Source organism: Limulus polyphemus, unplaced genomic scaffold (genome assembly GCF_000517525.1).
Source record: "Limulus polyphemus unplaced genomic scaffold, Limulus_polyphemus-2.1.2 Scaffold267, whole genome shotgun sequence".
Classification (NCBI taxonomy): Eukaryota; Metazoa; Arthropoda; class Merostomata; order Xiphosura; family Limulidae; genus Limulus; species Limulus polyphemus.
This window is the reverse complement of record NW_013665877.1, coordinates 613415-630170: the sequence shown is the minus strand read 5'-3', so window position 1 is coordinate 630170 and position 16756 is coordinate 613415. Positions and strand designations below refer to the sequence as shown.

General features: G+C 31.1%; 1 protein-coding gene across 2 annotated transcripts in view; it reads right to left on the bottom strand.

Annotated features, from left to right (window-relative positions):
* The window catches only part of LOC106456878 (beta-arrestin-1-like), a 39016-nt gene extending 24424 nt beyond the window's left edge, over positions 1 to 14592 (bottom strand). For both annotated transcript variants that reach the window (XR_002610024.1, XM_013916247.2), the window contains exons 1-3: positions 14258 to 14592; positions 4137 to 4320; positions 75 to 105 (exon numbers count right to left, since the gene is read on the bottom strand). Coding sequence is in view for 1 of the 2 variants with exons in the window: in XM_013916247.2 (XP_013771701.1) it covers positions 75 to 105; positions 4137 to 4198 (93 nt within the window). In the remaining variant the exon portion in view is untranslated. The remainder of the gene's footprint in view (positions 1 to 74; positions 106 to 4136; positions 4321 to 14257) is intronic.
* Between the last annotated feature and the right edge of the window lie 2164 nt (positions 14593 to 16756).

The window sequence follows — 16756 nt, the reverse complement described above, 5'->3', positions numbered from 1 at the left end:
ATGCTCTTTTTTGTTGTGTGTGTGTGTGTGTGTGTGTGTGTGTGTGTGTGTGTGTGAAGACTTGTTGCACATACCTTTCCATTTGGGGAACTCTTCTTAAAAACTCTATAAGAAAAGAAAAAAAAATTGAACACTTTGCTTTTCAAGTGCTTCATTCTTTAGTTTCTAAACAAGCATAATTTATATACAAACTTTACAAATTTTGTAAAGCTTGTCCAATTTTTCTGTGGAGTTTTATGTATAATAAAACATCTTTTATTAAAAATACCACACTCACTAAAGCAAGGGCAATATAAACTGATCAAGTATACTGCATGTTGCACAGTTTCTATGTAACTGTTTATGTGACTAAGCATACCCGTATTACAGGTCTCAGAAACGTGAACCAGTTAAATCTATTTATGATGAACTGTTGTTTGTAAAGTAAGTATGACATGTATTCCATAAATTATATTTACACTTGTTATGACATCACAGGGTACTGATTACTTATAACAAGTTAATATTAATCCTACAACTAATCTCCACATTTGCCACCGATCCTATCTAAAGAATTCCCCGATGTTTTTAGAATCCAATTTTTAAGAAGATTGGATCAGAAAATATGCAGTATATCCAAGCAACTTTGTGATGGAGAGAGCATAATATATCCCAAAATAAGGTCAACCACACAGAAGTGAAAATAAATATTGGTGACCATCAGTTCAGGTCATGACCTGATATATATTAACTGCTTCATAATTTTTTTTTACAAAGATAAATGTATTTTCAACATAGTTTTATTTGTCATAAAATATCCTAGCATTACTCAAAAATTGCCCTTATTTCTGATATTCGTAACTATTGTTCAACTTCCCCCACCCCTTCTGTTTTCATTGAAGGGAGGTTTGGTATAGGGCTAATGTTGATAAAGAAATACTACATGGATATGATTTATGACACTTTGCAGTTTACTTAAGATTCATGGGCCAACATTCCACTAGCATTTGTCAGTATGTCTTGTCCACATTTTCTTTCAATTGTTAGTCTAACGAAGAGACTCATAACATGAATCCACTGACGTAGTCAGATAATGTGTGCACTGTCTTATTAGGTGTTGCATAATATTAAAGCAGGGATAAGTGGAAAGGGTTTGAACCTGTAGACTGTCCCAGAGATGAATGTACCAATATTTACCACATTTAAACAAGACACACTATGTGTTTAATATTATGTTGAAATTTCATCAGATGTACACATTTTTATTCCGATCCCGATGTCGGACAAGCTTGGGTGCATCAACACTGATCCAATATTTCACTTAAGTTGCAGGCTTAGTTAATATGGTTCGTTTTTAAGCATGTTGACACTAATGAATATTTCTTAAACTTCAAAATGTCTAGCCCTTTCCTTTTTATCAGAAGATGTTTATATGACAAAATGATTTTTTTTATTTTTGGAAATTCACACAAACCTACACAAAGGTTAGCTAGTAACCGTCCCTAACTTTAAATTGAAAGACTAAAAGAAATCGGCTAGTCAAAAGCACCCACCACACATTTTTGGGCTACTCTAACTAAATCATGGGATTTTACCATCACTCTTATAATGCACTCACAGCCGTAAAGTGAAAAACATGGTTCTGTAACATTTAGATACAAACCACAGACTTTCAGATCCACAGCTTGACATGCAATCTACAAAATCATCACCAGACTATACCAAAATGAACATTGTCTACATTGTTTAAAAATTTTGGAGAATTTGAACGATGCTTAATAATCTCAACAAGAACTCTACAAGAAACATTTCTAACAATTCTTTTGACCTGCAAAACCAAACCATGGACTCTTGGATTGACAGATATAGTAGTGGTTGTGATGCTGATTATATTATTAAATTACTGAACAACTATTACAATGTGCACTATATTAAATTGATGAAGAGTAATTTTTATTTAAGTCATATGAATCTTTAACACAATAGTAATTCATTACTCTTAAGATCAAACTGTTTTGTTTTTTTATTATTATTATTAATTTATTTATTTTACTTGATATATCCCACTCATCATTCGGAACTAGTGAACCACAGCACCAAACGGAGAAGTCTATAACTGTGGTCTTTTTGACATGTTCATATCCCAATACTATAATTGATTTTGACTTCATTAATTTTGCATCATCAAGCTCACAATGTGTTTTCATTAGTGTTATTATTTTTTCAACCACTGAAACAAAAACAAAATACACAGGTGAAGGATGCTACATAAAAGAAAAAAATGGATAGAGATCATCTTGAAATAGATTAGTGTACAGTTATTTATTTCAAAACCTAAGTACTATCTCATATTAAACCAGCATTAAAATTTGGCTTACGGATAAAACAAAATACAAAGGTTTAGCGGTAGCATTTTTTTGTTCTTATTGCAAGAATGACTAATATAGGTGTAAGGTTTCTAGTCATATTTCAATATGATATTCCACTGGTTAAGAGACAAATAATTAGTGTCACTAATATGCAGTACACGTTGTGTTCCATCTACATTAACTTATACAAGTGTGTCATTAATTAAAATGATGCTATGATATACACTTACAGTTGCTGAAGTATATGTATATGACGATTAGCAGTCTAACTACTGATGATTTTAAAGACTTATGATCAGTAATGATTCAAAAGTAAGATAGTGCCTGTCTTTATCTGAAACACAAGTAATTTCATCTGAAATGTACTACATTCAGGTGCTCACAAAATATAACCAACACATACACAGATATCTACAATGCATCCATAAATGTAATGTTGATCCAAAACGTGTTTTACTAATGAAATATGAACCATTATTACACAAATGACATTGATATATAAAAATTAATTTAATATACTGCACTAAGAACACATTCATCTTAGTTTTGCTTGTAACTCATAACAAGCATCATTTTATTATGTGCATATGAAAGTCATGGACTCTTTTTCTTGTCGTTTTGCAACACACACACATTAACTCTTTAAAATGTGAACACCTGGTTAAAAAGTTTCTCTAACTATCAAAATGGTTTACAAAAACTTTGACTTTTATATTATTAAATGTGAGAAAAAAAAAGATACTCTTTTTAATACATTATTTCCTTTGGTCATATTATCTGCAAAGTATCCAGGGGTGATTAATTTGATAGTTTTGTAAATATGCTTACATACATTTCCAATATAGTTTTAATAGTATTGGTATTTTCAATCTTAAAGTTACTTTATAAAAAACATTCTAAACAAACAAATTAGAGAATCCTAAGGTTTAGGTAACAGCCACCCATAAATAAATACTGACAAGAGGGAGGGTAACCAGGGAGCAGCAACCACTGTCTAATATGCAATTATTCTTCACCAAACAACAGAACAACCTGCCACAGTTATAGTCATCCATACAGCTGTAAATACAAGCCATGATCAGCAGCATATCCAATCCATAACCCTGTACGCTGAATGCTACACCACACCATTTTTTTCTTTTTAATGCGGCCTACATAAATATTTCATGGGATTGATAAGCACCATTCTGTTTTCTCCCACCAAATATATATCTGAGAAGTATATATTCAAATACATATTTAATTATGAGACTAATAAATGAAAATTAAAAAAAAATGTTCAGTATTGTATAAATTTTATAAACTCATAATAAATCTAAGAACAAAATAAGATACCAGTATAATTTTGTTACACTACTATTTACAATACACAAATGAGGTTGCATTAAAAACACAGTATCATAATCAATACCCGAATACAAACATCATGTTTACTGTTTGACTCAAATTTACAATGAATTGTAACAATTAAAACAATTTAAAATCAAACAGAGATTGGTTAGATTATATTTAGCTAATACACAAGTTTAAATTAGGTACACATATATAGACACAGTGTAATACCAACTCACCAAATAAATACTTCCACTATTTACTGTTTCTTTTTGATGTTCTTCACTTTAGCATTCTGAGCGTTAAGGATAAAGCACAATGGATTGGTATTACACAACAGCCGTCACAGCATTCTATCTAATTAAGCATTTGAATTCCTCTTACCTCTACCAGTTCTGAGTTAGCTACAAGTTTTTGGTGAAAAGTGAGAAATTAACAACTCCTTGTAATACATACCTTGTACCTGGACGTTTACTCTGTTCTTCACTTTCATCATTCTCCATCTCCAACCCTCCCATAAGATGAATATCAGATGCTACCACTAGACAGGTTTGGTTGAATAACTGTTAAGACTTCAGAAAAATGCTCTTCGTGAAACTAAGATTCCCTCTGATAATATTGAATATTTTAAACAGTATTTCTGTAAAAGAAAAATACAACTTGTAACTTAAAACTTACTTTCTGATTGTATAAAAGCCACTGTGTGTCGCAACACGCTTGATTACTCAAAATATGAGGAGTCATAAAAGCCGAAATGTATTTATCCAGATAGAATAGTTTGATTACTGTCTGCTTATTACAATTTTAGTGACGAAGGTGCAAGGGGGCCATGAGGGAGGGGGTTGCTGTGAAACCTTATAAGTATAGTGAGTGTTGGTATAATAAGCCTAAAGTAAAGAGAGTGTGGGATCACCTAGCCTAGAGACAAGTGCATAAGATATATAATGAAAGTAAAAATATTGATTAAATTTTAAACTTAAATAATTTCTGAATTAAGCTATTTTCTATTATATCACCTATGTTTTAAATAAAAACAAATCTCTTTAATCAACAAATATTCTATGTTAAGAATTTAACAAATATTCTATGTTAAGAATTTAACAAATATTTTTCATTTTATACTTTCAGTACATAGACTAACAACAATATTAGGTTATATTTTTGTTGCTAAGGAACATGACATAAAAACCATTGTTGGAACTTAGTGTTACCAAAATGTACTGGCTTTTCTATATATTAGCAGTTGTTAATCTAACTGATTTTTACCAATAATTACTCTATGAATATGCCACAAATTCATTTCATGAATGATCTTAATTTTGATTGGCTCACAAAGGAATTTACCCACATTTGAATGCCTCAACTGCACTTTTCTGCCTCTTTATTGGTCAAGCTTGATTTCGCAAAATTTATTTATCTCAGTTAACTATGAAATGTGAGGTTATGGTATATTATGGGGTGGGAGTGTTAGTATTTGCCCCATCATTTTGGATCGACTATACTCTAGTGATCATATAGATGGCACATTTTACTAAGCCACTGTCATTTTGAAAGTACTTGAAATATTTTTAAACTTCCATATCAGGCAGGCAGTAGCATTGCCTATGTAGGGATGGCTTGGATTTTTCATTGAAATGGTATTTTAAATATCTCCTCAATAGGTCATCAGAACTTTACAATAGTATACAGTGTTTCTTTTTATAACAATATATATGTGTAATGACTAAGTCCCAAGTTTTTGGAATGTCTGTAAACATCATAGCAAAAAAGTTTGAATATCCTGCTCTTTTTTATTACATGATAACTCAAAAAATAAAACAATGGTGTCAACAAATTTCACTGAGGTGATGTAGTTTCAAATGGAGTATCCACTTTTATAAGTATTATTAATAACTACTTGTGATTAAAAAAATTATAATTCTAGTGTAAACAATGTTATCATTACACATTGCAGTTAGCTTTCTTACAAAAATTTGTTGTTCCTTTAAAAGCTTAAGAACAGGGTGAAACAGGAATAAACAATACATATTACAGTTGGAATCTCATTGTATTTATAACCAAGTTCTAAATACAATCTTCCTTCATCTATTGAAACACTGCATTAAAAAAAAGAAGGAAACAAGTAAAGAAAAACTTTAAGATAAGGAAGTATACGTAGGGATGGCTAATATCAAAACTTCAAAAACAATGCAAACAAGATAGTAGGGATGGCATTTGCATCATCCCTACATAGCTGAGTTTAACTTATCTTATTTTTGTCTGTTAACATTCTACTACATTGTTTGCCTGTGCTATTATGTAGGGATGATTCAAATGCCATCCCTACTATCTTGTTTGCATTGTTTTTTGAAGGATTGATATTAGCCATCCTACATTTACTTCCTTTTTTTGAAAACTTTTATTTACTTGTACGTTATTAGTTTCCAAGTACAAATGACAAAATATATCATTATTGTATGAACACTATCTGTTTTAACTAATTCCTTCTTTCTTCTTACTTTATTTATATTCTGAAGTCATGAAACCAATGGCAATTTTCACAATGATATTAACTCTTATGAAAATACATATTTTATTTACACATAATGTGTTGCCGTGTCTTCATACATTATACCCCTGATGTTCTTCCTACTGTAATAATATCCTACCTCTCTGATATTCCTTTACTTTCTAATTCATACATTTTCCTTTTTTTTTTTCGTACCAGTCTTCTTTACCTTCTACTGTATTCTATCTTACCAATCTTCCTTACTTCCAACTTGTACTTTTGTTTTCCAAGTTCTACCTTTATGAATCACTTTGTAATTCCTATTTAATTCTTTATGATGTTTAATTATTTACATCCTGTTTTATAACTCTTACAGTTGAGTATTACCTGTTATAAGAAACAACTGCTGTAAAGTTAGTTGTATCTCATGCTCCATTTTTTTTATCTTTTTTAATTGGATTGGATTTATTGACATATACGATTTAAGATAAGAACAGAAAAACTATATATCAGAAACAAATTATTTAAGTAGATTACTTTTTCAAACTTTGGCAATAAGGGAAATTAATTAATAATTATCTTCACAAGATTAGTCTTGTACAAAATAATGAATAGACACTAGATACCCAATTAATGTGACTGGTATTTTGTAAGTTTTAAAGACAATGAATACATATTAGAAATACAATGATGAATGTTTTTAAATAAAAACCATTATAAAGATAATCCACAGTATAAATCTTCTACTGGAGTTAATTGTTAACAGATAACAAGAATTTGTTTTGAATAAAACAGTCTATACAACTTTCATTTTCTATGTGTATATTAGATAGTGCAATACATCTGTTACAAAAGAAAAGCTGTTTAAGTTGCACATTTGAGTTGTACTATCTAATGCTTTCATGATACTTGATATAAAACCACTGTATATATATCAAACTTACGCAGTACAATTATCATTCAAATAGCTTTTACTGGTATATGTTTCACAAAGAAAAAGCAGCACCATATATTGATATTAAAATCAGTCAACAAAGGGCTTGAGAGCAAAACCTATGCAAATCACACACACACATTGAGTTGAATGTTGAACTTTGAATAGCTGATTCTATTATGTATGCAGATGGTAAAGCTCAATGTTCTTGACGAATACTTATGCCTCTAACAACCTAGAAAAGCTATGCAAGGTTGTTTAAAATGGATGTCATGATATAAAAGACTGTTTCGTTTTGATATTAGTGATTAATTTATTTTTTGTGAGTGAATATTTTATTATTGTTTAGTATTTGTTAAAAGCAGACAATTGTAGAACGTTTTGTTAATAATTCATTGATGTTGAGAATATAGAATGTGGACAGAGGATTAAGTGATAAAGATATAAATAGCCTGAGATGAGCAGGAAGCAGTAGACAGATAATAGCAAAAGAGAATAAAGTTGGTTTGAAGTTAACTACTGTAGAAGTGACAGGCCTAACAACTGACATAAGCCTAACATTTAATATGTTAGAATGAAACTAACAGTAGAAACAAAGATAAGAAAAATAATTTTATTCCGTCAAAGCGTGGTTATAAAGTAACTGAATGAGCCTGGGTACACTTTGACAAAAGGTACAGAGGATCTTCAAAAGAAAGAAAACCAAACGATTACAGTAACTCACACCACAATTGTAAGTCAATCACACAGTGTGCTAGTACAATAGAAATAGAGAAGATAGTTCAGCTTGTCAACTGAAATTCTAAAGTAATTGAATAGGCCTAAGTGGATATTCGACAAAAAGGAGAGGCCTACATAATAGTATTTATGAGATGTCCATAATATCTATAGTGTTGAATAATTTATTGTACATATGTTAACGTATACATTATTCTGAAAACAAGTGAAGTGCATGCTGTTTATTCATTGTTGAAGTTATCGCTAACAAGTCACAGACACCTACTGTAGAATAATCCTAAGCCCAACAACAACATAGTATATATATATATTTATACTATTAAGAAATATAATTAAAAGCCTTTTTATTTTGACAATTGACAAAGATCAGATTTTAAAATTCTGACAATGGAATTGCCTTAAATCCTGCAGACAGAAAAGGCCAAATTTTGATGTTTCATGTACATATCTAAGATGGTCAGTTCAAGTAATATTTAGCTTGTTACATATAGTAGTTCAAGATATTAACAGCGCTCCACATTATTAAACATTGGAACTTAGAGCCAAAAGAACCACATGTTCATCTTGTATGCAACAGGCCTCCAGTGACAACTTACCACATACACGGGTTTGTTGAACCTTTAATACCATGATCTCATTGGACATAGTTTTTTTGTTAATGTAATTCATTTGCCTGTTTAATTGACATTGTGTTTGTAAGTGACAGAAAACCCATGTAGCTGTGCTTAAAATACCACGAACTGCTGGTAAAATTAAAAAATATATATCCTTGCTACAAGTTGTTGATTTTTTAAATTTTACATATTGATTACAACTATTACTGTAACATGACTTAAATGTTTCTTTAATAGATTCTCTTGTTAATAAAGGCCATAATTCCAGCAAAATTTAAAACTTTATAATAAGCTTCAAAATTTGGTTACAATGTAAACACAAGCTAAACTATGTATATGTAACTATTTGTTTATACAAATACTTGATTATTGCATATGAAATGAAAAATTTACAGTTGATTTCTTCAAACTAGGGGATATAGTTTTCAACATTCTAAAACTAAGACTTGGGGCAAATAAATGGCATCTAATAAGTTAAAAACCTATTACATTCAAAACCCTAAAGTCTAACTTACTATTAGAGATAATTGTTAACAGTTAGTGTTATATAGCACAGCTACCACACTTGTCTATTAACTCCAAAATTTTGTGACTGTGAGCTCACCACCAAGTCTGCAAGTGAGGGAGACAAATTTGATGATTTGACTTTCAACAAATCTTTCCAGGATAATCTTTCTTAATTCTGAATATACATTTGAACTCTTTGCAATATACATAATCTGAACTGCCCACCAGTATTACCAAATCTGCATTATTTTCCAGACTATGAAGGTGGAAAACCTATACCTCAATCCAAAATCCCACATAAAACACAGCAACTGTTGCACATGTTGTGCAGTAGCAATACAAGAGCCAGTTCCTCTGCTCTATAAAGCTATTTTCTCCATTTTCATGAGTTCTGTTGATACAGATGGCAAAGGAAGATCTAAAAAAGCTTACTTGCCACTATAAGATGACTAAATGTGGTATCTACTGGACACGAACACACTTACTATTTTGTGCAAGAGGAACATAGTCTGGCCAATCCCCTACACTCTGTATCCTTGTGGCCAAACACTACTGAAAGGTGAGTTATTTTGATACAAAGTTGTGTTTTTTTTTTTAGGTTAACAGATTAAGCTCTTCATCAGAGTATATTCTGTTTAGTTCCAACACAAATATCTAAACTGTGACACCTATTTGTAGTCCTACCAACTCCTAAATTTAATCTCATTGACTTGCAGACTGGCTGGTATTCAAACAGAAATCATAGCAAATAACAAAATGCATCAAAGTTACACCTGTACCATCACTGTATTTACTTCATAAACACATGAATATATTATATCTGAAATTCAAAGTACAGAAGTGTTGTTTCAGGATATTTCAAGTATTTCATTCGTGCAGATTAAGCTAGTATTGCCCCTTAAAACTGGGCAAATTTAAATGCTGAGGAAACACTGTTAAACACTTCTTATAACCTTGAAGTTGAGCACAAAACTAAAGTACAATGTCAGAATCTCTGAAAGTACACTTTCAGTCATATATGTTATATGTATAATTAACGTGGCAGGGATAAAGAGATACATAACATAAACTGCTTTAACACCATAACATTACTTAGGAATGATAAAAACATGTAAAAACTGATACACATGCTCTTTATGAGCATCCTCATAGCTTGAATTAAAACCTTTGCAAATTATCTGCAATGTTAATGAGCTATGGGCAATTAATTTTAATTAGTGCCTTCGTTAGTGGTAATTAGACTCATAACAAGATAATTGGTAAAGATTTTTGAATTTTAAAAAATTCAAGCTATGAAAGAGTGTAATATCATCAAGTGTGCTAAATTTCATGCTGATATTGGCTTTAATGGTGAAGTGGAAAAAAGAATGAAAACAAACTAGATTTTTATTTTTCATCACTTACTACAGATTAATTATTAAAGATTTTAAGATAAAAATTAGTTATTTATGTGGAAAAGAGGTTAAACTTTCAATTTAGGCTAAATTTGAAGAAAAAATGTGATTTTTGACATGTTGGGGATGCTTATTAAGGGTCAGTACTACCTTAAGCTCTAAGAGTTTAAGCAGTATACGACTTATTTCAAACAATTCAAGAAGACAAATCTTGGAATTGTAGTAGATGTACATGATTTTGAAGAAAAATATTTGGTCACAATTAGCAAGTATCTTTTTTTTTTGAAGAATCAGTTAATAGAAAAATATCTAACGCCCATCTCTTTAATCTAAATGAACTAAAAATTCGATATACTACCAATTAAACTGGCAGTATTATCTCAATGCTGCTAATCACACAATTTCATTAAAATAAACAAATTTTATAAAAAAAAATATTTCCACGTATGACAAGAGTACATATTTCATGTTGCCAAAAAACAACATTCAAACAAATAAACAATATACAAACAGATAAACATTTTACATACCACACAAGTGAGTTAGTTTTAAAACAAAACATGAAAAGATATCAAATATTTTTTCAGAAAAGAATGAAAAGAAAAAAGTATATTTAGAGAACAAACATAAATTATTAATAAGCCATAAGCCTTTTTTTTTGGCAGAATAAATTATCATCTAGAGTATTTTTTTCTTTTTATGTCCTTTCAGAATGATTCAAATATAGTCAATAACTATAATTAAACTGTGAAAAAAATTATACTTGTTACATCACTCAAAACATTAGATTAATTCAAACATATAGAGTTTAGTATATTTTGTGAAGGTGAAGGATGACATTAATTAGTGGAGAATAACAAAGGGTAGAAGCAACAGCTGCTATAGATTACGATTATTTGTTATAAAATACAATCACTAGAAATACTGATAATGTAGAGCCATAAAACATTTTCAATCATAAAAAAAACACCAGAGAATACCACCACCAACAGATATATATATACCAAAGAAGAGAACAGTAGCAAATCAAAATGAAGAAAATAAGAATTCTTTTATTGAAAAAAAAGTGTTCACTTTAAAAATTTGTTTTATAAATCCAAAGATGTCAGCGGAGAAAACTTCCATGGCTGCTCATATTACAAAATCAATACTTTTCCCACATGGATGTCATTCTCATGTACCATTCTTTGTGTTAGCTTGCACTATTTATTCAGTGCTAGGTGCAGTATGTGTACACAGAATTGTTGCTTAAGTAATTCGGTATATTCCAAGGATCCAATTTATGCAAATTATACTCTTTCACTTTAAACAGTAACTCAACCATTTCAAACAATTCAAGAAAACAAATTTTAGAGTTTCAGTACATGTATATGCTTTTATTGCCAAGTTAATATGTAGACTAATTCCAGAAACCTCTTAATTAAACACACATACACACGATATATGTAATGCCTATACACACACACACACACATGTACTGTAGACACGAAACATTTATTGAACAACTAACGAGGTAAAGTCTTTGCTTTCCAACATTCCTAGGTTCCATATCAGATGTATTATACATGTACAAAATATTTTTTGTGCAATTTCCAATTTTCCTTAGGGCACAAAGAATGAGCAACACAAGAAAAAGAAGCATCATATAATACTATTATAAAATGTTTGTTTAGAAAACTTGCAAACTAAAAACTATTTTGTAAAGCATTAGAGAGGGACAGATTCCTTCTATCTGAATATTTTCTTAGTTACAAATGTTAAAATAGTGAATTGCGAGCTGTTTAAATGCACCAATAAAAGAGACATACCAGGAATATGAGTTACAAATTTTGTGCACGTAAAATATAGTAGGGATAACTAAAATAGTACCTCTTGTATTTCAAGTAAATAGGAATAGAAATATTAAAAAGTGCATAATACTCAAATTATCAGTTCAGAATAAGCTGACAACAAACAGAAAAAAACTAAGTTTTAGATTAATATTAACTCTTGCACAAAACTACTTACATACTAAAGCTAAGTATTAAAAATTAATTTGTTAATCAAATATAATGTTCTTACCTTGTTATTTTAAAGTAGGCAATACTTCATCAATGTCTTGTAGATATTTTATGAAAGATATCAGTAGTCACAATAACTTAGCTACAGTTTTTTAAAACTATTTTCTGAAGATGGATTATTGATCATGAGTGAATAAAACAACATATTTTTACCTCATGAACCTTTCCACTGAACTACTTTATACACATTTGATTTGTGATGCAATGGAAATTCTTAATTTGTAAACAGAATGCTCATATTTACCACCAACTAAAACAATAATGGAATGTGTGCATAACCTCAATTTTTATTTCTTATAATATGTACGTATGCTTGTAATAAAAGAAAGTGGAAAATGCATGGAACTGTGCTATACATTATCTTTGTTGGCGTCACCTTGGTTCAAAGATGCTTTGTTCTACTTTTGTTAATGTTTTATTATATCTTAAGTCTTTCAAGTTATTTGTACAATGTAAATGCTACTTTTTTTTGTTCCAATAAATCTGTACCTACATGGTATGCTACAGAACAGCACTGTATACATGCTTCACAGTGAAAACCCAAAATCTGCAGTTCTTCAACATCCATGGCATAATATACAGGTTTTTATCAACACTCTTCTAGACACATACTGAACAACCCATTTAAAATGTTATGTAACAAACAATATAGTGAACAAAATCCAAAAACTTTTAGTTTGACAAAGAAAAAAAATATTTCTCAACTGAAGTCTGCCCACTGAAAATAATACTGCCTTCATGAACATGAGATACAACTACCAGTTTCTCCTTTTCTTCTCTCAACCAACAGACATCTTTGGATCATTTCTGCTAATACTTTTATCCTCCAAATGCTTAGAAGTTCTTGAAGAGTAATTATAGTGTACAGTAACAAATAATTACCAGTAATTGTATAGTAATTCGAGAGATATCATTATATGCATACAACAGCTAAATGTTTTCACCAAATTTCACTAGCTTGTGAAGATACTAGTATTATTTCTAAATGTGCAAGTATCATTGTAGATGATGCTACTGTAAGTGTTGCTAGGATATAATGTTCACAGACAAACTACAAAAGCCTATTTTCACATACATATGTAAAGTTGTAAACTGTGAGTTTAAAAAATTTGAGAATAGTTATTATGACTGTGTATAAAACTGTGGAAATGTATCACTTAAAATACCCTATTTCAGCTAAAATTCAATTGCTACAGAAAATATATCTAAGTGATGAAAAACTGTGCAGATAGGCTACTATGGTATGAAATTTCATTCAAAATATTTGAGTTACAAGGAAAAGCAATGAGTTGAATTTACTTTGATCACATTAATATTTAATCTCTTAAAAGTTATATAGTGATACTAATACTCAAACATTATATATATATATATATATATATATATATATGCAAATGTAGAACTAAAATCTGAACTAAACAAGCGTTATCTCATTGAAATTAATTTTTCTATATAATATTATATCGCCCTGATCATAGCGTTGTGTGCATTAATTACACTCAGATTAACATTAGCACTGTCTTTGCTGTTTACACCTTTACTACACGGCTTTAGGCAGTTACATAAAACTAGCGATATCACTGATTGTAACATAGTTATCTTGTAAGTTAACTCGTCCTTACTGTCACTGTCAATTTGTCAAGCTATATCATAATATTAACTGGTAATTTTTTATGTTAAGTTTTATATGTTACTGTTAAATTCAACTCCAAGTGGTTACCCCTTCCCCCCTTACAAGTTACACACAAAAAAATTAAAACAATATTGGTAGTCTACACAACCTTACTAAGTATGCTTTAGACTTTAGTAGCTTAATCAACAATAAAGCACAGCTTAACTTACCAAGAAAGAAAAGAGAGCACACCTGCAGCCTACGAATTTCAAATTTAAGTGCGAAACAACCAAGGTCTACAACTATTACTAGCAGTAGCACGACTACATCGCACTTGACAGAGGTAAGTGCTTTGCTGTTCCGGGAGATATCAACACCACGCCGTCTCAAGCAAAATCAGGAAATCGATATATTCTTGGTAACCCAAGTAACTACAAGCCATTTATATTCTTCACATAAAAAATACATTTTAATGACAAACAAATATATTTGTTTGTGAAACATTGGTTTCTTTTAGTTTTAATCAATTTGCCCCCCAATTCCATAAATGGCGGAAATATTTCACCCACCAGCGGACGTAACAGTTTGGGTATTTTAAATGAATCTGGCTTGAAGACTTTCTGCTGATAAGCGCACGCTTGCAGTTGAGCAGCTTATTGTATATAATAAAATCAAACAAGAAGCTGTAATATATCAAAATATTCCTGATATGAATGATTCGAAAAACAAACAACTGAACTCTAGATTTATTTTCGTCACAAATATAGAACGCTGACTGGTGTTGATTCTAATTGGATTTACATGACATAAAATTCTATTGTAAAAAAAAATAGCGAAAAAAATCAGTTAAAAACTAGCATTGCTAAATCAAAAAAAGAATAGTAAAATAACTTTAATTATAGTAATGAATATTTGCTCTTCTGTTATACTTAAAAATTACATCTGCATTTGTATGTTTTGCTGTGAGAAATGCCATTTAAGTACATTTATTAGCTTTACAAAGACTGAGGGCTTATGAAATAATCACCCACGGTGATTATAGTACAGATGGCTCACTGTGGAACTTTGTGCTTAACAATAAGCAAACAAAAACTTTACAAAATTCTTACTATAAAAATATTGAAAATTAAGTGTCGTTTACAATATCGAAGTTTTAATTACTTGTTAGTCATCACCATTACATATGTTGTATTTTATGAAGTCCGAATAGGACATGGTGTCTTCCAGTGGCACAGCAGTATGTCTGCGGACTAACAACGCTAGAAACCTGGTTTCGATACTCGTGGTGAGCAGAACACAGATAGCCCATGATAAGACTGTATCATATAGCTTTTAAGTAGGATGAAAGATACAAACTAAGATAAAGATTTTTATTTTCCTCTATCTCGTCTCCCTCTTTTTGTTCTGAGTAGTGATAAAATAATTTAGTATTGTTGTAAGTAATGCTTTTTGTATCGTGTTTTGATAATACAGCAATTGCTTTTATTTCTTAAATATTTTGACCAGGATTTCTGTTTTGTCACAAAAACAATACAAATCTTGAAACTAAGCTTGTTCCCTCTCACTTTGTGTTCTGATCATAAGTTCTCTCGTAACAATACCAACAGCAAAGAAAGACTTAGCTATGATATCTCGATGAACTTGTTCAAAGTTTCAAGGCCCGGCATGGCCAGGTGGTTAGGGCACTCGACTCGCAATCTGAGGGTCGCGGGTTCGAATCCCCGTCACACCAAACATGCTCGCCCTTTCAGCCGTTCAGGCGTTATAATGTGACATTGAATCCCACTATTCGTTGGTAAAAGAGTAGCCCAAGAGTTGGCGGTGGGTGGTGATGACTAGCTGCCGTCCCTCTAGTCTTACACTGCTAAATTAGGGACGGCTAGCGCAGATAGCCCTCGTGTAGCTTTGTGCAAAATTCATAACAAACAAACAATTTAAACACTCAATGTAGTCTGTGGTTTATATAGAGCCTCGAAATCTACTACATGGATACCTATATAGCTGCGTGCAGGCCGTGGATGTAATCTAATGTTTATATGGCAGGCATGACACATGTACCATAGCGATTATTAACTTATTATTGCAACTGTATTGATGTCATTTGCTTGTCATTTGTTTATATATAGAGTTCCTGCTTTTTCGGACACGATGCTGCCGACAGGATCACAGTTGTCGTTTTTTATCACTGCATGATCGATTTCGGTCATGTTACATAAACGTCTAGGCTGTTTCTCACAACAAAAATCTTTAAGGCGTAATTTAAAAGATAGCACCAAGCTCAGTTTCAAGCATCGGATAGGCAATCACGGTGATGGCTGATGGTAAGTATCTAATTATAGCCAACACTGCATGATTGCGAATTTTATAGATACTGCAGGTAGAGTAGCTATCCTTGAAGCTGACTGTAAGGAGTGGCAAGAATCATGTAAGCAGGAGATGACGATTCTATGCGAAAGTGAGTCAGAAATTTGGTAGTTATATAATTTATTTAGAAAATATTTAGTTTCAGATAATGTACGCAGCAGCAATGGTCCACCAGAGTTTGGGGTCATAGGAGTATCATGACCCAAACTCCATCAGAAATAAAGCGAGGAAAGAAATATAAATGTAATAAATTCATAATTGTTGATTAACACGTTTTCGATCTTGTAGAGTGTGTAGAATGTCGCCACCCAGTGGCACAGTGGTATGACTACGGACTTATACTGCTAGAAACCGGGTTTCGATAC